The sequence below is a fragment of the Trichoderma asperellum genome, chromosome 1 (genome assembly GCF_020647865.1).
Source record: "Trichoderma asperellum chromosome 1, complete sequence".
Classification (NCBI taxonomy): domain Eukaryota; kingdom Fungi; phylum Ascomycota; class Sordariomycetes; order Hypocreales; family Hypocreaceae; genus Trichoderma; species Trichoderma asperellum.
The window spans coordinates 6,611,787-6,631,866 of record NC_089415.1 but is presented as its reverse complement, the minus strand read 5'-3'; the positions used below and the strand labels follow the sequence as shown (position 1 = coordinate 6,631,866).

Sequence of the window (20,080 nt, the reverse complement as noted above, 5' to 3'; positions counted from 1 at the left end):
AGTCAATACAACGCTTGTAGACAAAACCTTAGGTGTGTGGTGATGATAGCTTTTAGTTTCGGTTCGTCCAGGTCCTTTGATGAAAGGCTGCCAAGAGACGCCAAGCAGATTCATATGTAACCAGGTCGTTCTGACTGTTTGTGTCACGACATGTGCCGTAGATGATTCGCCTTTGCTTGTCTTATATAGAGAAAGTTGTCGTATTTAGCGAGCATCTATTTGTTTTTCCTTGGACTAGAATATTCACACATAAGTTTCCCAAGGGAAAAGACAATAATGAGCTGTTGGCTTGATTACATAAGTATTTTCCACATACACTCAGACACACACACACACACACACACACACACACACACACACACACACGAGATGCTCTCGGCTGTGGTGCGGGAAGATCTGGGAACGTGGGGTTGGACAAGCTATGCATTGCATCATGTGAGCCGTTCAGCTACTTTTTGTAATGGCTGCGGCCGACTCTAGTGGCTTGCTTTAGCATGTTGTTCTCGTTTAGTTACTTCATGTTGTATGGTAGCATTATATTACAGGATGCTACAGTGAAGACGCCACAGTAAAAGGTGGAAATAGAAACTGAAAGGCTCCAAATGCACATGTTCAGAGCTGATGACTTACATCGGGCTCTTGATTTGCTGCGCTCATGCATCATCCTCGTGATAGTACGTTACAACAACTGCTACAGTACAGGCAGTATCAGCTGGACAAGCTCTCACCGCAACTCGCGGCTTCTCGTCTTGATTGGTGAAGAGGCTAAATGTTGATGGCAAAAGAATAAACAAACTCTCTCAAAGCCCAAAGCCCCCAAATAGCGTCTCAGCGTATCACAGTCGCCAGAAATGAGCGGAACTGCCGTGTCTCGGGTCGCCAACCAGGGCTATTCAACCCCACCACGGCCTGTCTCGCCATCAGCACAGAAAAAAAGGGTCATTTAAGTCGCGGTGCGCGACACGCCCGACACGAAATCACGAAACAGACACGTCCATGACCGAGTTTCAATTAACGGCGTTCCATACTCCAACTCGGCACGCGCATCGCATTGCCTCGTACCTCGCACGGGCAAACATTTCCTGCAGCGCAAGTCTGATGTACATACGGGGAAGCCTTATGCCACGGCTGCATATCCCCACCGCACCTTTTGGCCGATTGCATCACGGCCGGTTCCTATTTTCTGCGTAGTTGAAATTGTCTTCTCTTGCTGTGCAGTCAACCCGTGCCTGTCAGGTCTCAAAACCTTGCCCTCGAGATCCAGATCACTGAGACCAGGAACCAGAGCCTCACAAGCTCGCGCCCTTGCTCCAGATTGTTTTCCTCCTGCGCAGCCTCAGCCAGGACCTGCATATCTTCTCCCTCTTCTTGCCGTCGCCATATCTGCTCGTTGTCTAATTCGCTGCTATCCTGCAAAGCGGAGACGCCATCGTCGACCCCCTCCCCTCGGCTGAAGTAGTCGTTGCTATACCTTGCACACAATCTTTTGCTGCAGATTTGCTGCTGTTACCCAGCCAGCAGCCCACGCGGACCGAAGCCTCAGCTCGCCTCCGACACAGGACTCGGACCTCCAGAGCGCTCAGGCCGATCAACGAGGCTGCAACTAAGAGAAGAAGAAGGATAGAAAAGAAAAAGAAGGAAAAGGCGGCGTAACGAAAACGAACCCAAAGCCTTTGCGCGCATTCGCTCTTTTCCCCCCTTGTGTTTTGTGCATGGGTTAGACTTTGAGTTGGCATCGGCAGGCAGAGCTCCGGGCTATTAGTGCCACTACTATTTTGTCGTGTCCAGTCTCGTGCGACAGCCTTTTCTTCACCAGATTCACACCCTCGGCCATGCCATCCGCGTCGCAGACGTCGCAACAATCGTTCACAATGAGCCAGCAGTCGCAGACGGGGCGGGCTGCCTCGTTTAACCGGAGCTACAATGGCGGCGTCGACGGGCCGCAGATATACTCGGTATGTATTCCCGCCTTATGCCAACGTCAGCGCTCGTCGCCATCGAGAGCCATCGTGCGGCCATTGATTAACACTATGGGAAACAGGCCTCCTATTCGGGTGTCGATGTGTATGAAATGGAAGTCAACAACGTTGCTGTTATGCGCCGCCGCCACGACTCCTGGCTGAATGCCACGCAGATTCTCAAAGTCGCCGGAGTCGACAAGGGGAAGCGCACCAAGATTCTCGAGAAGGAGATCCAGATCGGTGAACACGAAAAGGTCCAAGGAGGCTACGGCAAATACCAGGGCACTTGGATAAAATTCGACCGAGGCGTTGAAGTCTGCCGCCAATACGGTGTGGAGGAATTACTGCGGCCGCTTTTGACGTACGACATGGGGCAGGATGGAGGCGTTGCAGGCCGCGGCGATTTCAACACCCCGACTAAAGAACAAGCCATGGCCGCGCAAAGAAAACGCATGTACAACGCTGGAGGCGACGGGAGACCCAATGGCTTGTCGGGCACTTTTTTCAAAAACATTTCGAGCACAGCGTCCCATGCCGTCGCCGCCATCAGCAAAGCTCGATTCGGCTCTCCCGGGCCTAGAAATCGCAATGGGCCATCGCGAGCTCCAAGCTTCAGCCGGCAGCCCTCGATGCAGAATGGCGATGATTTCCCTGGTAACTCTCAGCAAAGCTATACCTCCGACTATACTAACCCAGCTGTCGACTCTGCCTACTCAACGCAGCAGCAGCAGTTACAACAACAGCAGCTGCAGCAGTCACAGCAGTCACAGCACCAACACCAACAGCCGAACGGCAATGTAAGCATGCCCGATAACGAGCCTCCGAGAAAACGTGCACGAGTCACCATAACCCCCGCCGATAGCTTTGGTGCCTACGGACAGAATATGGATGCCTATGCCACAGCTTTTCCGGGATCACCAACGGAGCCCAACGAATCTTTTGTGTACACGCAAAGTGCGATTAATGAACGTGATGCTATAGATGAAGGCAGCGGCCCGTCCCCCCCTCTGCCCTTCGAGGTATCTCCCGACGTAGAATTGAAACGCAGTATGCTTATGGGCCTTTTCATGGACTCGGTCACGGAGGAGTCGTCGCACGAGATGCTTCAAACTCTTACACCTCTCGAACTTGACATGCCCATCGACCCTCAAAGCCATACCGCTCTTCACTGGGCAGCTACACTGGCACGAATGCCTCTTTTACGGGCTCTCATCGCCGTCGGTGCTTCTCCCCGGAGAGTAAACGCATCAGGAGAGACGGCCCTCATGCGAGCATGTCTCGTTACAAATTCCATGGACCAGGGCTCATTCCCAGACCTTCTCGAGGTTTTGGGAGGCACAATTGAGTTCCGCGATCACAAAGGACGAACCGTCTTGCATCATATTGCAGTTACAAGCGCCGTCAAGGGTCGCAACGCCGCCAGCAGATACTACCTAGAGAGCTTATTAGAGTGGGTGGTGCGACAAGGTAGTGTCCCGAATAGCCAAGCTACGCAGTTGAATGGAAATGGCATCAATGGATCACAATCCATCCCCAAGATGGGCATTGCGCGGTTCATGTCCGAGATTGTCAACGCCCAGGATAGCTCAGGAGATACAGCGCTCAATATTGCAGCCCGCATCGGAAACAGAAGTATAATCTCCCAGCTGTTAGAGGTGGGAGCTGATCCAGAGATTGCTAATCGTGTCGGTCTACGGCCTCTGGACTTTGGCATCGGCGGTGAGAATGCCGATGGAAAGATCAACGGCGATGCCGCAGCTGAAAAGAACGGTGCTCCTGGATCCAGCCAGCGAAGCCGAGAGAGCAGTGATGAGATTATTGAATGTAAGTTGGAATCTCGTCCATCGGTTTTTACTTCTCCCCAAGTTATACTCCCTTCTTTTCTGTTGTCTTCTAACGCTATACGAGCAGCTATTACCCATCTCTTAAATGAGACCGGCGCTACTTTCCAGCAGGAAATGAAGAGCAAACAAGCTTCCTTAGACAACCTACATTCTACCCTCCGAACAACATCAGCCCAGCTAGGCGAAGCCCGTCGAAGCATCGAACAGATCACAGCCACGCTCAAAAAGCAGCAGCTGGCTCGTCAAAAGGTCGCCAACCTCACACACGCCCGAGAAGACGACCAATTCAGGATCATGAACGAACAGTCCAACGCCGCCCAGTCAAACCCATCGTCATCATGGGAAACCGAACTTGCCGCCATGTTAGAAGCCGCCGAAGAGGCCTCAACTTCGGGCAGTGGCGGTTTCGCCAGCGAGGGAATGCTGCCCTCTGCGACGATTCTGCGAGCACGTATCCGCGCTATCGAAAGCCGAAGGGAAGTTACGCGCAAGATGGTCATGGCTCTCAAGGGGCGAAGCCGCGATGTTGAGGTTAAATACCGGCGTGTCGTTGCGTTGTGCACGGGTGTCCCTGAGACAGAGGTCGATGCCGTCGTGGACGGTCTCCTGAAGGCTGTTGAGAGCGAAAAGGATGAGCTAGAAATAGGGAGAGTGAGGAGATTTCTTGGGGGAGTTGAAAGTGTAGTGCACTAGTAATAGCGCCGCCCTTTTTCATTCCCTCACCCTCCTCCTCCTCCTCTCTTGTTATCTATTCCTCGTTCGAATTCCTTGTATATTTGTATACTGCATATGCGAGACACTCTCCTAGTCTGGCATCCTTGGAAAAGTTGTGTCCTTGTCTTTTAGCTCTTTTCATTTTGGACAGCTTTTTTCTTCTTTTCTTGTCTTGGTCTCATGGGATGGTTATAATATCACTTCTTCTTTTTTCACATGTATATATATATATATATGCATGCGCTCAGATATATAGAATCTTTCTCTTGGCTTCTGCTTCTTTCTTGTACACTCAGTTATTGAGGGCGGAGGCGGAGGCGGAGGTGGATGGTGTTTTTGGTTTTGTTTAAACGCTTTCTAGGATCATTGGATGGATGGATGGATATCATTTTACTGTTTTCATGTTTTTAAGATCCTACAATGGCGGGAGGATTTTTTGGTTTCTCTCCTACGTTATTTCTACGTCATTGTATAGCGAATTATATGTTTCTATCTTATTGCATGTAATGTAATCAACGCGGTTTTTTTACATCAAAGCTTCAAAAGAGAGAAAAAAAAGAAAAGGCTTGATTTCAACATTTAAATTTAGATGACTTCTTAATTTGGTACAGCCCGACGCAACCAATGTGTGAAGATAAGTGGGCAAGGCGATTGATCAATGTCTAGCACCTATATTACTTCGACATGTACTCTAACGATATCGTAGATAAAGCCTCTAATCAAAACCCTTCAAAGAGAACCGCTTCCCATGTTTCCCCATGTAAACAAGAAATCATTCATCATCTGCTGAACCGCCAGAAACGCCATACAAATGCGGATAATAACCAAAACCCAGTCCAAACAGCATGAATAGGAACAATTTCGCATCAAGGTATTAGGATTTGTAAAAAGGGCAGAAAGACGTGGTTCTCTTTCCACTCATGATCCATTCCGATAAGCCACCTCCCACTTCTTCTCCACGTCCCCAATCTTCTTCTTCAGCCCCTGTATCTCGCCGTTCAACTCGTCCATGTTCCTAGACAAGGCACTGACTTCTTCGAATCTCCTCGATCCAGTGGCCGATTTGACCATTTCTTCGACCATAAACTTTTGTTCTTCGAGCACAGCGAGGCGTTCTCTTAGGTCTTTTTCTTCCGTCTCCAGCAGGCTGACCACCGTGCTGGTCTCACTAGCCGCCTGGGAAGCATTTTCTGATTCGGCCAGCTCCGAATGCCGTAGGCTTGACGCCGAATGATTTGTTGAGGGGAGCAAATGTGAATGTGATGAGGAGGTGGATGGTGTAGATCGGTGACGAAGCATCTGCGGCAGGTTTTTAAGCGGCAGCATGTTGGTGTGTAGAAACGTGCTCGCTGAAGCATATACTGCGATTTGGAGTCTTTGTTGAGTTGGATTATCCGCAGTCAAGTCGCGCAGCCTCTTTGCGGCAGATCCGTACTTGGTAAAGCTGTCTATGAGGCGTTTTCGTATCTTGCTCGCTTCTTGGATTTGTGCATGTGTAGGTGGAGGTTTGTTGAGATCGACTTCTCCGTTTTCCTTCATCTCTGGCTGTAAGGCCAAAAGAGCTCGATGGAAGCTTGGTAAGAGCTGTCGTATACCTCTTTCAAACTGCCGAAGGGTTTCATAGGCTCGCTGGTCTGGAGGTCTATGCGCCAAGGATGCTGCAAAGTCACGGCTAGAGAAGATTGTACTGTTGCAATCTTTACACATTCTAATATCCACAGCCATATGGGCGGTATTTGTCGACGGAGGCTTCTCTGCGCCAGGACCGGTTGCTATATTCGAGGTCAGCCTACAGCAGGGAGACATTCACAACGGACAAGCAACACGTACGACTAGCAATGCTTAAGCTAACTTCAGACGAGCAGCCAGTTTGAGGGTCTCCGCACACTACGCGGCCGCAGATTCGGCAATGATGCCGCCTAAATGTCCAGGAGCCGAATTCTTGGTGGCAAAACGGGCACTCGGGCACCTTGTCGTCCTCCTCCCATGTCACTACTGACTGTTCAATCAACTTCCGAGGATTCTTTTGGCCAGTTAGTGACTGAACAGGAGCTAATATAGATCCGTTTGATGCGTTCGTAAGCGCTTCTGGGGAACTCGCTAGCAATCTTGTAAGTTTCGTCAACCTCTTCTCCAAGCGCGAGATTTCCAGGGTCTGTCTTTCGACCTTCTTTCTCCTGATGGCCTTGAACATGTCTGTGTGGTCTACTGATGTTCCGTTGTGGTCGTTGTATCCTTCTCTAGACTTGTAGCACGTCTCGCATACCCTAGCCCAGTAACCGCGGACAGGCTCGTGGTTCGCACTTCTGCTCAGTTTCATCTGGTACATGGTGTGCTGCTCGCAGAAAAGGCGTCCACATTTCCTGCAATTAACGCTTCCGTTTATAGGCCCGAGCCCCTTTCCACATGTAGGATCCGTGCACATGTCATATCCTGTAGAGCGCTGCCAATGATGTCTCGTTATGAATTCCTCCGGGTCGATGGGAGCTTCAATCGGGAGCTTGCTAGCGGATGCTGTTGCGGCTTGCGGCGGCGTAACAAAGTTGGTTTCATTCGATTCAAAAACATCGAGGCCGCGCAACTTCATGTTGATCATGGACAGCGGCTGGAAGCGCTTCGCTTTGAGGACCTGTTTGTCGAACCATGTCTTGACCTCGTTCTGTTCTTCGGCGGGGAGTTCTTGGTGGGTATCATCGATGTGGCGGTTGAGTTGGAGCAGAGTGAGCTGCAATATGGTAAGAATACGTCACGGCAAAGAAGGGCGCTCGAGTATCACGGCTTCATACCATCTCTTCGCTGCAGATGGGGCACGAAAGGCTCGACGGATCCGCCGTGCTGCCCTTAGGCTGTGCCCCTACGCTGATGCTGGAGCCGATATCCTGGCTTAGGTCGGCTAGACTCCCGCTCGCAGGTGGCGATATAGAGGATGAGGCCATAGAGACGGTGCTCTCGGATGGAGCAAAGGGACTGGATGATCGAGCCGGAGGGGTCGGGCCAAGGCCCTTCCCGCTGCCCAGGATCCTGCCGCCGCCGAGCCTGCGAGACATGGCGATGGTTTGTGTAGCGAAGCAAAGAAAACCACAGTCAGAACGGAAAAGAAACAAAACGAGCACAGCAAGACGACCGGGACAGGCCGATCTGTGCCTCGAGCTGCATCGCTGAAAGAGCCAGGCAGAGCAGAGCAGACCAAAGCGCAAGGCAAGGCTAAGGCAGGCTACAAGAGGGGGCTGTGCGGAATTGTTGCGTCGCTCAGCCGCCAGCCGCGATTCGCTGGCTTTAGCGCAAGCTGGGCGTTGCTACAGGGGTGCAGCTGGCTGACGTATAGGCTCCAGTCCCCATTAGAGCGCTAAAAAGGGCATGCGCCGACACTACTGCAGCGGACGGGAAGCGTCAAGCGCGCCGAAAGCGGTGGATCGATGAGCTCTGCTCAACACCTATCGCTGCGTTTGCCTTATCAAGACTCCGAAAAATCTCCAATTCCGCCACTGTGAAAGGCAAACCAACCATAGCTTGAACCTTGACTGAAGAGGATATTTGAATCGGATTTGGATATCACCATCCTATCGCCTCAAACCACACATCGAAAGCTACTTTAATACGAAATTCAACGATGAGCAAATCATTCCCACAAGTGCAGCCTGGAGGGAGCTTGATTCTCGCCTGGCGCATCAAGGACAAGCATGTCTTGGTGGTGGGCGGTGGCGAGGTAGGCCTGATTGCATTTCGAAACTCTGACGTCTGAAGGCTACACAGGCTCTCTGGGCTCTTGGCGATTGGCAAAAAGGCTGCAGGACTAACGAGCGAACCAATCGATAGGTTGCGTCTGGCCGCATTCTCAACTGTCTCAACGCGGATGCCAAAGTCACTGTCGTCTGCCCTGCGTCCGGGCTAAATGAAGAGGTCGCATACCGAATCGCGGAGAAGCAAGTTACACATATCGACAGGCTGTTCGAGCCATCCGATCTGGACAAGACAGACATGGTGCTGGTCGCTATCGACGACCCGGCAGCCTCTACGGCTATCTGGAAACTGTGCAAGGAGAAGAGAGTCCCGGCCAACATTGCGGACGTGCCCCACGAATGCGATTTCTACTTTGGCAGCGTCCATCGCGATGGGCCGCTGCAGATCATGGTCAGCACCAACGGCAAGGGACCGCGACTGGCGGCATCTCTACGGCGGCACATAGCGAGCCAATTGCCGCAGAATGTCGGGAATGCTATTGAGACAATTGGAGAGCTGAGATCACGGCTGCGCAAGGTTGCGCCCAACCATGAAGACAGCCAGAAGCGGATGCGATGGTAAGTTTTGGACGCATTTGCTAGGCGCACGCGACAAGGAGATGCTGACTGAAATGGTGGATAGGATGTCCAAAGTCAGCGAAGCCTACAAGTGGGAAGAGATGAGCCAGCTCACAGAAGAGGACTTGGAAAACCTCTTGCTGTTCTACCCCGCAAACAAAGTTCCGGATATCGATATTTTGAAATCCCTTCGCGGTCCCGATAACGACGTCAAGAAGCTCGACGTCTTTGACGGATCATTTGGATTCAGCGTGGGGTCGTAATCATAACGCGGAGACGGAAAAAAAAAAGTTGTGTGACTATTTTGTTGTGCAGGAAATTGGCGCTCAATGGTTGTCTTTTCTGGCTAATTGGATATGGAAGTTGGCGTTGATGTACTGTAACGAGCAAGCGCAGAGTGTCTTGGCTACCAATAGAAATGACGAATTCCTCTCTTTCAGTTTCAGCTATTTTGGAAATTTAGGGTCTTCCTTTTTCTTTTTCATCACTTCGGAAATCTTGCCATTTGCTTTTCCCAACTGTTAAAAGGACGTGTAAGCCACCATGTCGCATTATTTGATTCGAAAGGAATGGGGCTTTAGCGGCACTAGCAGTATCTACTTCCACCTACGTGATTCTCTTTCTCGAAAGAAATAAAAAGAAGAAGAAAGGAATTAGTAATAATAAACAGTATTCTTTTCAAAACAAAATAAGACATCTTGATCAGGCATTACGGTCAATGAGTAAGTTGGGTTAATGGTGAGAATTAGTGGTATAAAAGTTAGGGATAAGTTAGCATTTAATCAGCAGGTTTGGCCAATAGAAGCACGTCCCTTGTTACAATAACAGATGTGGTGCTTATTCTGGGCCCCGGCAGGGAAACTGTAAAAAAATAAAGGACACCAAATTAAATATACACATACTTAAGAATAATAAGAGCACTATTTCAAAGATTTTAGCGCTGCAGGTATATGCGCCTCGCACATTTTTGTGTGCTGAACATTTCTCTAGTCCCGGTTTTTTTGCCCAGCTTATGTACTCAGGGTCCCAGATCTGGCGCCGCCCAGCGACCGGAGATGGCGTCTGTTCTCCGGTCAGGCCATTCGGATATGGCCACGCGCATGAAGCAATACTGAAAACTCAATTGCAGCGGCATCACCGATTGAGTCATCCGGAGAGCAATTATAAAGTGTAAAAAATCAATCATCGTCATGTATTTGTTTTATATATAGATGGAGAAGGGAATGGAGAAAGTGAAGCACAAGGCAGAGAAATCAATCAGACTCATCCAACAACACTAACACACTCTTTTCACACAAATACAATTATATCCAGAGATTTGTATCATTGGAAATGGCTTCTCCTACCGTTCTTGTTATCGGTTGCGGTGTAGCTGGACCTGTGCTTGCGATTCTCCTCAAGCGCAAGGGCTATCATCCAATTGTGTTTGAAAAGGTTCGAGAGCTGGGCACTGCCGGAGCATCATTGATGGTGATGTCCAACGGGTATGTTCTATGCCAAACATGAATTCTATTGATGGATTGAAAAAAAAAAAGTATTAATGTTTAAAATTCCAGGCTCAAAGTCTTTAACATGATTGGGGTTGCAGACGCTATAAAGGCCGAGTCCCTGCCACTCAAAGCTCTTTGGGATGCCAAAGCTTCAGGAGAGGTTTTGGGGCAATCCGACTTACCGGCCACCTTTGCCGAGAAATACCAGCAGCCTGCTGCCGGCATCAGGCGAACAAGCTTAAATCTATTACTGAAAAACAAGGTATTGGAAGAGGGCATCGAAGTTAGAGAAGGGTGGGGACTGGTTGATATTCAAGAGCATGACAATTCAGTGACAGCAACCTTCAGCAACGGCGAATCAGTCACGGGATCATTTCTCATTGGATGTGATGGCATCAAATCAGCAGCAAGAGTGATACTGCAAAAGCAACGGGGGATTGAAGAGGGTGCCCCTTCGTTTACGGGTCTCACACAAGTATGTTTCGAGAATCCCTAATCTACTAAGAGGAGTGACTAACGACGAGGTACAAAGACCGCTTTCCTTTCAGAAACCCCAGAGCCTCTGCGAGACTTGGCAGCTATGCGCAATTGGTACGGTGATGGAACGCACGTCATTGCTTACCCAGTTGGTCCAAAGACCACATCATGGGCTCTCACTCAGCGTGAAACCCAGGAGAGAGAAGAGACATGGCGCCCCTTTACAGCTGACGAGATGAAAGCCCAGCAAGATGCTCTATGTAAGCTGCTTGAGGGATGGGATGACAGCATCATACAGGGGGTGAAGTCTTCAGAACGCATTATCAAATTCGGTCTCTTCGATCGTGACGAGTTGAAACCAGAGCAGTGGTATTCTAAGCGATGCGTGCTAGTCGGGGATGCAGCCCATCCTACCAGCCCTCATCTCGGACAGGGTGCCAATCAAGCTATGTGAGTGGAACTCCGCATACTTGATGAAGCCTAACACTTACTGACTCGTCAACAGGGAAGATTGCTACCACTTGAGTTCCGCACTCCCAGATCTCTCTTCCAGCAAAGATTTTGAGAGCAGCATCGCGGTCCTCGGCTCCATCTCGGACATCTTCCGGCCTTTTGCAGAAACCCGCCAGCCGCGAACATCGGTTCTCGTGAAAGGAGCTCGCGCTTTAGGTGAAAAGCGAGTGGCTGTCGGTGCCGAGAGAGGCAAAGAGCGAGACGAAGCCGTTGCGCAATCTTTTCAGGGAGGTGCTGTGGCTATAGTTGAAAAGTTTGAGGGGCTGTTGAGCCAGCCGTTCAACTAGGTAATTGAACTAAGACGGTCCTACCTCAACTAAGTGCATGAAGTATCACATGTATTTTCTTATAAATATAGAATAGTGACATCTTTATGATTTTGTAGAATAGCGACTTGCAGAGGAATCCATGTTGAATAAAGACAAGTATAAGAATCAATGTAGAATACATGTAGCGAGTATGATTTGCCAACTGCCAATCAATTGTTAATTTGGAATATATTACTTTCTTACAAGCTCAACATCAAGTTTGAAGAATATGCACGCAAATAGAAAAAGAAGCTGAAGAGAGGAATAAATGATTACTATTTCCTTTCGTATTCTCATAGTCAATAGTCAGCTCCGTTCAACCCAGTCCAGTGGCGTGGCGCAATAAGTTCGGTTGGGAACACCTCCAATTGGTTTCCCTCGCCAAGTCTAACAAGCCGACTTCCAATTCTTAATTAGCAATGATTTCTTCTTTCCAATTCTCCTTTTTGGCTGTCATTTTTACCTTTAACCTTATTTTTCTTCCATTTCTTTTGGTCTTAATCTGCGAGAGCTGGGTGCAGGTGCAGTTTAATTTAGCCAACTCTGCAGGCTGTGGCGCCCATCTCCGAAGCATCGCGGCCCCATGTCCGAATCTCCGGTCCCTGACGAGCAGCATCTGGCGACGGACCGTCAGGCCAAACGACCACACAAAGGCGGGCGGAAGCCCTTGAGCTGCCTTGCATGTCGGCGCCACAAGCTCAAGTGCGACCGTAAAGTCCCCTGCGGCACCTGCACGCGCTTTCGTCGCGAGAAGTTCTGCCGCCTGAACCCGGCGCCTCCGAAGCCAGGTCGGCCAAGGGGCAGAGAGCAGACGGCGGCAGAGGTCGATGCCGCATCGCCGGAGGGGGCCTCCAACGTGGATTCTTCGGTCCGAGAAGCCATCACTGATGCTTCTACCGGCGTGGGCCTGCTCTCGCTCCGGAACAGCCAGCTGGCTGTTGTTGGGCCCAAGGCTGACGCTGCTGTTGAGACCAGAGATGTCCCGTCCTTCTTCCGGGCTCTCGGCTTAGACGCCAACACCACGTCCATACCCGTCTCTTCGCTTCCGCAGCTCCTCGCAGAGATTCAGCGTGCTAATCAGCCGTCTCTGCTGTGGAACATGATGGAGGGAGACGCCAACAGGCGGTATTGGGAGACGCAGCTGCGGTCGGCCCTGCCATCGCGGTCTATGTGTGACCTGATGGTGAACTACTACCTCGATCATATCAACTGGATCTTCCAGATCACTCACGTGCCGTCATTCCGGCGCCAGTATGAAGACTTCTGGGAAGCCAAGGACGGCCAGGAGATGGATTTCATGTTCACGGCACTCCTCTTCACCATCATCTCAGTCAGCGCCCTTTTCATACCTCCTGGGACGGCTGAGATATTCGGATGTCCTAAGGAGTCGATCCGGGACCTTGCACATGTATGGCACAAGGTCTCTCACCAAGCGTTGCGGGCTGGAGACTACGAGTCAAAGCCGTGCATTGTGCAACTTCAGACCTTTTCCATAACGCAGTTTTATTGGTACTCCACCAACAAGATTGATACACTAAACTCGTAAGCCCTTCTTGAGATTGATAGTTAATGTGACGGGTAAGCTAAACAATTGTACTCTATAGACGGCTAGGGCAAGCTGTGAGAACCGCTCAAACTCTCGGACTAGATAAAGACCTAGCTCCTTCTCAAACATTGCATGATGAGATGAGACACCGTATCTGGTGGGATCTCGTTGATTCGGACACGTAAGAAGTCGATTTATTCTTGGTTTGAACAAATTAATAACTTTCAAAGATTCCAATCCATCTGTTTGGGTCGCTCTCCACTGATACGCTTGGAGACTCCGGGAGTCCCTCTACCACTCAACTGCAACGACGACGACATCACCGAGACATTCCTGCGGCCACGTCCTCATGATGAGCCAACTGTCATGATGCTAAACATATTCAGAGCCCGATTCTTCAAGCTGATGAACAATCATATTTGTTACCGTAATCCTAACGACGGTGACTCCTACGAGGCTATCTGCAAATTGGATGACGAGGTCCTTAACATTACAAGATCCTACCCTTGGTTCTTTCAACTCGATCAAGAGGGCCGACCGCCTCCGTTGCCACACCCAATGGCGGAGATACTTACTTGGCAAAATCACATTATCCGCACATGCATCAGTACTCAGCGCATTCGCATGTATCGTCCCTTCATATCGCATCGTATCGGCGACTCTTGGGCCAAATGCATCGAAGCAGCCGGGGACGCCATGGCAGTCTACAGAACCCTCCGATGGAACAAATCAAGGACTTCCCTTCAAAAGTTCCTTCCCCAGGCATATCAAATGTTTTCTGTTGCCGTGACAGTCACAGCGCTACTTTTGGTAGAAGGCTCATTGCCCATACCGAATGCTTGGCAGCAAATCAGAAACATGGCAGACGATCTCAAGATTTTGGAAGATGAAGGCTGCGTGTCCCCCGTCGCTAGCCGCGGGAGACAAGTTTTGACTAAAATGCTGAGCTTGGTGGAGATGGGGAACAATGGGGCTCCGGTGCCAGAAGATACCGAGGACCTGGTCGCGGATATAGGCTTCATCTTTGGCGGAGAACAAGCTGCTCAGGCTTATTTGCAGAGATTGGCATCTCGAAATCAACGGCTTAGGGGTCGTGACACTTCGGTGCCGTCGACAATATCGGAACAGAAGGCTACACCGACATCTATGGACAGCTCTGCGTATTCACACTCTCGATTCCAGTATATGATGGGTGGCCATGGCGTAGTGGATGCATCTATCGTGGAAAATTCGGAATACATGGGACAGCAGCAGCAGCAGCCTGCGGGCGTATATCAGATGGATCTCATGATGGACGATATGGTGTTGCAGAATATGCTTAATTTCGATATGACGGCGCTTATGGCTGATTCACGGTTTGAGTGAAAAAGTTGGTTATAGACGGATTTTCTTCCCTTTGCAAGCGAGCATTGCTTGGTAGAGGCGGATATTTAGTGAAAAGAGGCTGGGTTGAAAGGGCAAGGTGATGCAATGTATTAGGCATAAACACAGCCACTGAGATGAAAATTAATCGGCAAGTCTAATAAACTATCTCCAAGGGGCCATGAAATTGGTTTACATCCGATCCGCGTGTCCTATCCAACACCCAGATCGAACAAACAAATTTATACGGCAAGAATGCTTCTTCCTCCATCTTGCGTGACCCTCTTCCGCACCCGAATCTTCATGTGGCCATGAGACAGCTTCACAAGCTGTGGGTTCACCTCCTCCGGCACAGATTCCCCCTCATCATCATTCCACCCATTTTTGGCAGAGGATCCGTTCTCCGGTTTGAGTGGCGTTGTGTGCACGTCGATCATGGCGGATGGGCAAAACAAGAGGGCTTGGCCGCGCCGAAGAGCTACGATCTTGCTGAAGAGCTTCATCGCAAAATCATTGGGGTTGAGGCCCGCAACAAGGCTATTCTTGTCATATTCGCCATTGGAGCAACCATTGCTCGGTGACGGATCCTTACTCAGAAGCGAGATTGATGCGCCAGCCAAGTGTTTCTTCAGACTCTGGAGCCAGTCCGGAGAGGTGAATCGGTGCACAATCGTAACGGAGCACAGATCTAGCAGCTTTGGCGAAATGGTAGGCTCTTGGGTCGATATAATCACTCTGAGACCTAGGTGGCGCTGCAAACGAATGTTTGAAAGAAGTGAGTTCGTCAGCACTTCACACTCATCCGTGCCTGTCATGTATTTGTGCGCTTCATCTAAAGCCACTACACGACCAACATCAGGGTTCTGCTCCAAGAAGAGATCAAGGCAAATATTGAAGAGAGAGCATGCTGTCTCCTCCGTTACGCAAGGGCATGAGAGGTCAATTATGGTGAGCTGGCCCGCCTATATCACGAGTGACACTGTTAGCTTCGTGGGTCCAGTGACGCTGTGTGGGATCAGAGACGGGTTACTTTTGGCTCCCAATCAATTCCTTTACCCATATTGCGTTTGGCGCTTTTATTTGACGAGTTGGCTACTTGCTCCTTTACCATGAAGCTCTCTAGCGTATCGAGTCGCTGCTGAAGAGGCGCGAGTTGGCCAGCGGCCAGGTCCTCGTTCAAAAGACGATCCTTGAACTTGCGATAATTGAATGTGGTATTGTTCTCTTGCTGCTCGATGCGCAGGTCTCGTAGAATACGCTGCACAACGTGCAGATATAATGGCATGCCGCCCTGAACGGAACTGACTGCCATCAAATCCATCATCCGTTTTGTATTCAAGTCGGCCTGGTTGATGCGTAGTGTTTCCACTTTGACACTTGGCAGCTTGGAATAAATTTTCTAAACAGAATCAACAAGTTAGAAGTGGCTAACTATTCAATGGCTTCATAGTCTCGTGCTCTTACGTACCTCGATCTGTCGCACGTTGGTGGGCGGGCATAGAACTCTCACCGAGACGTCTTCGGCGGAAGCCAGATAGGCTGCCTCGCAAGGCGAACCTCTAGAGTCAGATACCCAGGGATCGTAGTGGAAGACTATACCTGTCAGCGGACGCGGCAAAACATTTGCTTCTGACTGCATGAGGCAGTTCTCCAAGAGACAGCTCAGGGTGTGGCTCTTTCCAGAACCTTGACTTCCGCATATGAAGACACTTGACGGCGCCGTTGCATTGAAAAAGAGCATACGGTCTTTTGCAGCATCGTCGTCGCTAAGTCCGTCCATGCTGTTGTTCTCAATCACGCGCCCAAGTAGCCCGTATTGGGTGAACGGACTTTCTTCTAAAGAAGCTCCATATTGAAGAACAGGTTGGGTAAACAGCGGGGAGGCGGCAAGCTCTTCTATATCTTCATCGCCATCATCCAAGTCGAAGAGCTTCATCTGTAAAATTAGCGTTGAGTCAGTGTTGTCTGTTGAAGATGAGTTGGTTCCCGAAGACGAAGATACAGAACTCATGATCCTAATTTCTTTGGGGAAACTTGGCTAAGGACTTGACTGATAGAATGAAATGCACCGATAATGTAGGAGGATAGAATAGATATGCGGATGAGGTAGCAACAAAGGGTAGAAGAATAGTATAGCCAGAGGCTTATATACTGCACATCTCAATAGTATTTACGCAAGGGCGAACTATCAAGATGTCTTGAATGCGGGAGGCCAGCAACTTGACTCGACTCAACTTCGGATAGAATTCTCATTCGAAAGTGACGATGCGGCCCACAGTGCACGGGCCGGTGCTGCATGTTGTTAATTTCGAAATTTCGGTGAAGATGGCAACCGAGTAACTTGGTCCTCTCTCTTAGATAAGAGCAGCTGCCTGCGGCTGGTGCCTAAAGGCGTGGATGTAACACTGCCTAATGTTCAACTCGACGCATTCACATTGGTGGTTCACAGACCAGTGAATGGCCTTGACAGCTTTTAGGTGAATCAACAGGTAGGGAGTAATTAACAGGAAAGATAAAGTGCAAGTTGCCGATAACTACTAGTCATTGCTGCTACTACTGGGCCTGCTTGATTAGCTATATCCATATACACATATACAACACTATGCACGCGTCGGCCAGCCGGCCAGCTTTGTTGTAAAAGGATTACTGGCCACGCACATCTTGAAGATGCTTCTTAAATTGTAATGTTTCTATTGGCTTAGTTTTTCTGCTCTTGTGTAGCTCATTTTGCAGCAGCGAGCATGGAAATGGTTTTCATCACTCAAAAGAGTACTAGTCGACGATTGGCGGTTCTAGTTCTGCCTCTTGACGGTGCATAGAAGCAAGCGTTGGCGGACTTCAAGCTTTTGAATAGATAGAGGAAAAAATGGTGAAACGGCTGAATCTCCTAGAATTGCAAGGAGTCTTCCATGTAGATGATTCCCCATTATATCCATGTCTTGTAGCCTGTACAGGAATACCCCTCGATTTGGCGGGGTGCAGTCAATAACGTCATTCGATTGCCCACATCTGACCTGGATTTATTGTTTCCAATATCATCTTCATCTAGAGAAATACTTCATCTTCTGTCACCATCATATCAGCCTCCATCAGAAATAAAAGCCAGAGGAGAAAAAAATGCCCAGCATAGACACTTCAATTCATTCGGCCCCCAGCGGCGCCGCTGCGAAGTTGGCAGCTCTTCACGCAGACGAACAACCCCTCAAATTATACGGAGGATGGTTCTGTCCCTTTGTACAGCGGGTTTGGATCACTCTGGAGGAGAAAAAGATTCCCCATCAATATGTGGAAATCAACCCGTACAAAAAGGAGCCAGACTTTCTCAAGATGAATCCTCGCGGCCTGGTGCCCACTCTCGCTGTGCCTGTTAACGCTACTGGGACAGAACAGAAGCCTCTGTATGAAAGCTCTGTCATTATCGAGTATCTTGAGGATGCATATGCAGATGAGGCCAAATACGGCCCTCGCCTGCTGCCGTCAGATCCATATCAAAGAGCCAGGGCTCGGCTCTGGATAGACCACATCAGCACCAGAATCGTTCCTGCTTTTTACAAATTTCTGCAGCACACTCCCGATAAGAGCTTCACCATTGATCAAGCACGAGAAGAGTTTCACGGACATATCAAGACTCTCGTGGCGCAGATGGATCCCGAGGGCCCATGGTTTTTGGGAAAGAATATCAGCTTGGTGGACATAAGCCTGGCGCCTTGGGCAAAGCGGCTATTCCTGCTGGACTACTATAAGCCGGGTGGGCTTCAGATACCACAAGAGGGAGGTGAAAGCAATGTGTGGACAAGATGGAATTCGTGGATCAAGGCTGTGGAGAATCACCCGAGCGTGAAGAACACCTGGAGTGACGATGATAAATTTATCGAAGTCTATAAGAGATATGCGGATGATACAACAAGCTCGCTGGTGGGAAAGGCAACGAGAGAGGGCAGCAAGCTTCCATGATTGATGGTTTCCTGATTAATGTTTATGAAATGATAAAATCTGCGTTATGAGAGATTGAACGGCTCCTAAAATTGGATTTTGGCGTCTAGCATTTCTTTCTTATCATTTTCAAGTTCCAGTCTAGGTTAGAGATCCCTCTACGTAATGGAAGCCTAAAACGAACACACTGTGCTGCATTACCAGCAAAACCACATTGATACAGTGTCAATAAATATTTCTATGCACTCAGGTCGTGGATAGCGGATACTGGAGCAGCTAAGCGTCACCTCAACTTCAAAACCCATTCTTTTATCCTTCCATCATCAATATCACCGCTGGATCTCGGCGTCGACATTCGGCACCATGTCGGATCAACAAGCCTCGCGCTTCACAGCGCAAAACAAAACCACAAACGAGCGACTCTCAACGCACACCGTCGGCCTCGTCGCCCTTTCAGACTTCCGCAAGCGTCGCGCCGAAGTCCTCGAGCAACAGGAGCGCGAAGCCCGCGAGGCTGCGCTCTCAGGCACGTCAAAACCGGACCGCTCGCTGACAGGCACTCCTGACAACGCTGGCAGTGAATCCGCCAGCAGCGCTGGCCCCGGGCCGCTGAAGAAGAAGCTGAAGAAGAAGAGCAAGCAGAACCCTGGCAAGAAGCTTCTCTCTTTCGGCGACGACGAGGAAGACGACACCGAGAATGCGAGCGGCGCCGCCTCTGAAACGCCGAGCGACAAAGACGGTCCCCTAAGCGAGAAGAAGAAGGCCAAGCTTAAGGCAAATGCTGCCGTTGGGCCGGCTCCCAAAGCAGTGACCAAGGCGGCGCTTCTCAAAGAGGCTACAGAGCGAGACGCTCTGCGGCGCGAGTTTGTCGCATTGCAGGAAGCTATCAAGGAGACCGAGATTGCGATACCGTTTGTGTTCTACGATGGTGCCAACATCCCTGGCGGGACCGTCCGCATGAAAAAGGGCGATTTTATATGGGTGTTTTTGGACAAGAGCCGCAAGGTTGGCGCGGAGCTTGGTGTTGGAGAGCAGGCAAATGCACAAAGAGCTTGGGCAAGAGTTGGGGTGGACGATTTGATGCTGGTGCGAGGGACGGTTATTATTCCTCATGTAAGTTTCTATATCATCTATTCATCTATTATTCTATTCTCTCTCGCTCTCTCTCTATGTATATGTATATGGAGATGCTAATTCTGTTGCTAGCATTATGACTTTTATTACTTCGTCGTCAACAAGAGCACCGGTCCTCGAGGTCTTCGCCTCTTCGATTACAGCGCCGAAGCACCGATTGCGAAAGCTTCAGCTTCAACGGATACAGACCCCGACCCCTCATCCGGCGTCCTGATGACGGCGGCGGCCAAGGCGGCAGCTGCTAGGGCGCGACAGCCAGATATCTCCACGTTGGAAGGTTTCGGCGAAGACCCGACTTTGACAAAGGTGGTGGATCGTAGGTGGTATGAGCGACACAAGCACATATATCCGGCCAGCACGTGGCAAGAATTTGACCCCGAGGTGGATTATTCGTCGCAGATCCGCAAGGATACCGGTGGAAACACATTTTTCTTCTCAAAATGAAGAGATTGTATGTGGAATATGAATCACAGAAGCAATAAGTTGAGCGACCAATGTTC

At 49.8% G+C, this 20,080-nt stretch overlaps 7 protein-coding genes across 7 annotated transcripts; 5 read left to right on the top strand and 2 right to left on the bottom strand.

Moving 5' to 3' along the window:
• Positions 1 to 1,171: 1,171 nt before the first annotated feature.
• On the top strand, positions 1,172 to 5,085 carry TrAFT101_002098 (uncharacterized protein). Its single transcript, XM_024899705.2, has 3 exons — positions 1,172 to 1,955; positions 2,042 to 3,785; positions 3,873 to 5,085. Exons 1-3 carry the CDS (start codon positions 1,833 to 1,835, stop codon positions 4,496 to 4,498), a joined length of 2,493 nt encoding a protein of 830 aa, XP_024763216.2. The 5' UTR covers positions 1,172 to 1,832; the 3' UTR covers positions 4,499 to 5,085.
• On the bottom strand, positions 5,083 to 7,728 carry TrAFT101_002097 (uncharacterized protein). The gene is made up of 3 exons (XM_024907837.2): positions 7,306 to 7,728; positions 6,350 to 7,244; positions 5,083 to 6,291 (listed from the first exon to the last, which is right to left on the bottom strand). Exons 1-3 carry the CDS (start codon positions 7,564 to 7,566, stop codon positions 5,438 to 5,440), a joined length of 2,010 nt encoding a protein of 669 aa, XP_024763215.1. The 5' UTR covers positions 7,567 to 7,728; the 3' UTR covers positions 5,083 to 5,437.
• A 173-nt stretch (positions 7,729 to 7,901) lies between these two features.
• On the top strand, positions 7,902 to 9,277 carry TrAFT101_002096 (uncharacterized protein). The gene is made up of 3 exons (XM_024907836.2): positions 7,902 to 8,225; positions 8,336 to 8,817; positions 8,882 to 9,277. Exons 1-3 carry the CDS (start codon positions 8,130 to 8,132, stop codon positions 9,078 to 9,080), a joined length of 777 nt encoding a protein of 258 aa, XP_024763214.1. The 5' UTR covers positions 7,902 to 8,129; the 3' UTR covers positions 9,081 to 9,277.
• A 652-nt stretch (positions 9,278 to 9,929) lies between these two features.
• Positions 9,930 to 11,706, top strand: TrAFT101_002095 (uncharacterized protein). The gene is made up of 4 exons (XM_024899535.2): positions 9,930 to 10,301; positions 10,374 to 10,782; positions 10,840 to 11,234; positions 11,290 to 11,706. Exons 1-4 carry the CDS (start codon positions 10,150 to 10,152, stop codon positions 11,582 to 11,584), a joined length of 1,251 nt encoding a protein of 416 aa, XP_024763213.1. The 5' UTR covers positions 9,930 to 10,149; the 3' UTR covers positions 11,585 to 11,706.
• Positions 11,707 to 14,595: 2,889 nt separating this feature from the next.
• TrAFT101_002094 (uncharacterized protein) lies at positions 14,596 to 17,386 on the bottom strand. The gene is made up of 5 exons (XM_024899673.2): positions 17,172 to 17,386; positions 16,516 to 17,066; positions 15,982 to 16,449; positions 15,544 to 15,912; positions 14,596 to 15,475 (listed from the first exon to the last, which is right to left on the bottom strand). The coding sequence occupies exons 2-5, from the start codon at positions 16,522 to 16,524 to the stop codon at positions 14,756 to 14,758; spliced, it is 1,566 nt and encodes a 521-aa protein (XP_024763211.2). The 5' UTR covers positions 16,525 to 17,066; positions 17,172 to 17,386; the 3' UTR covers positions 14,596 to 14,755.
• Positions 17,387 to 17,630: 244 nt separating this feature from the next.
• Positions 17,631 to 18,467, top strand: TrAFT101_002093 (uncharacterized protein; the record flags this gene model as incomplete). Its single annotated transcript, XM_024906417.2, has 1 exon — positions 17,631 to 18,467. One exon carries the CDS (start codon positions 17,631 to 17,633, stop codon positions 18,465 to 18,467), a length of 837 nt encoding a protein of 278 aa, XP_024763210.1.
• Positions 18,468 to 18,809: 342 nt separating this feature from the next.
• Positions 18,810 to 20,024, top strand: TrAFT101_002092 (uncharacterized protein; the record flags this gene model as incomplete). Its single annotated transcript, XM_024899546.1, has 2 exons — positions 18,810 to 19,559; positions 19,653 to 20,024. The coding sequence occupies 2 exons, from the start codon at positions 18,810 to 18,812 to the stop codon at positions 20,022 to 20,024; spliced, it is 1,122 nt and encodes a 373-aa protein (XP_024763209.1).
• Between the last annotated feature and the right edge of the window lie 56 nt (positions 20,025 to 20,080).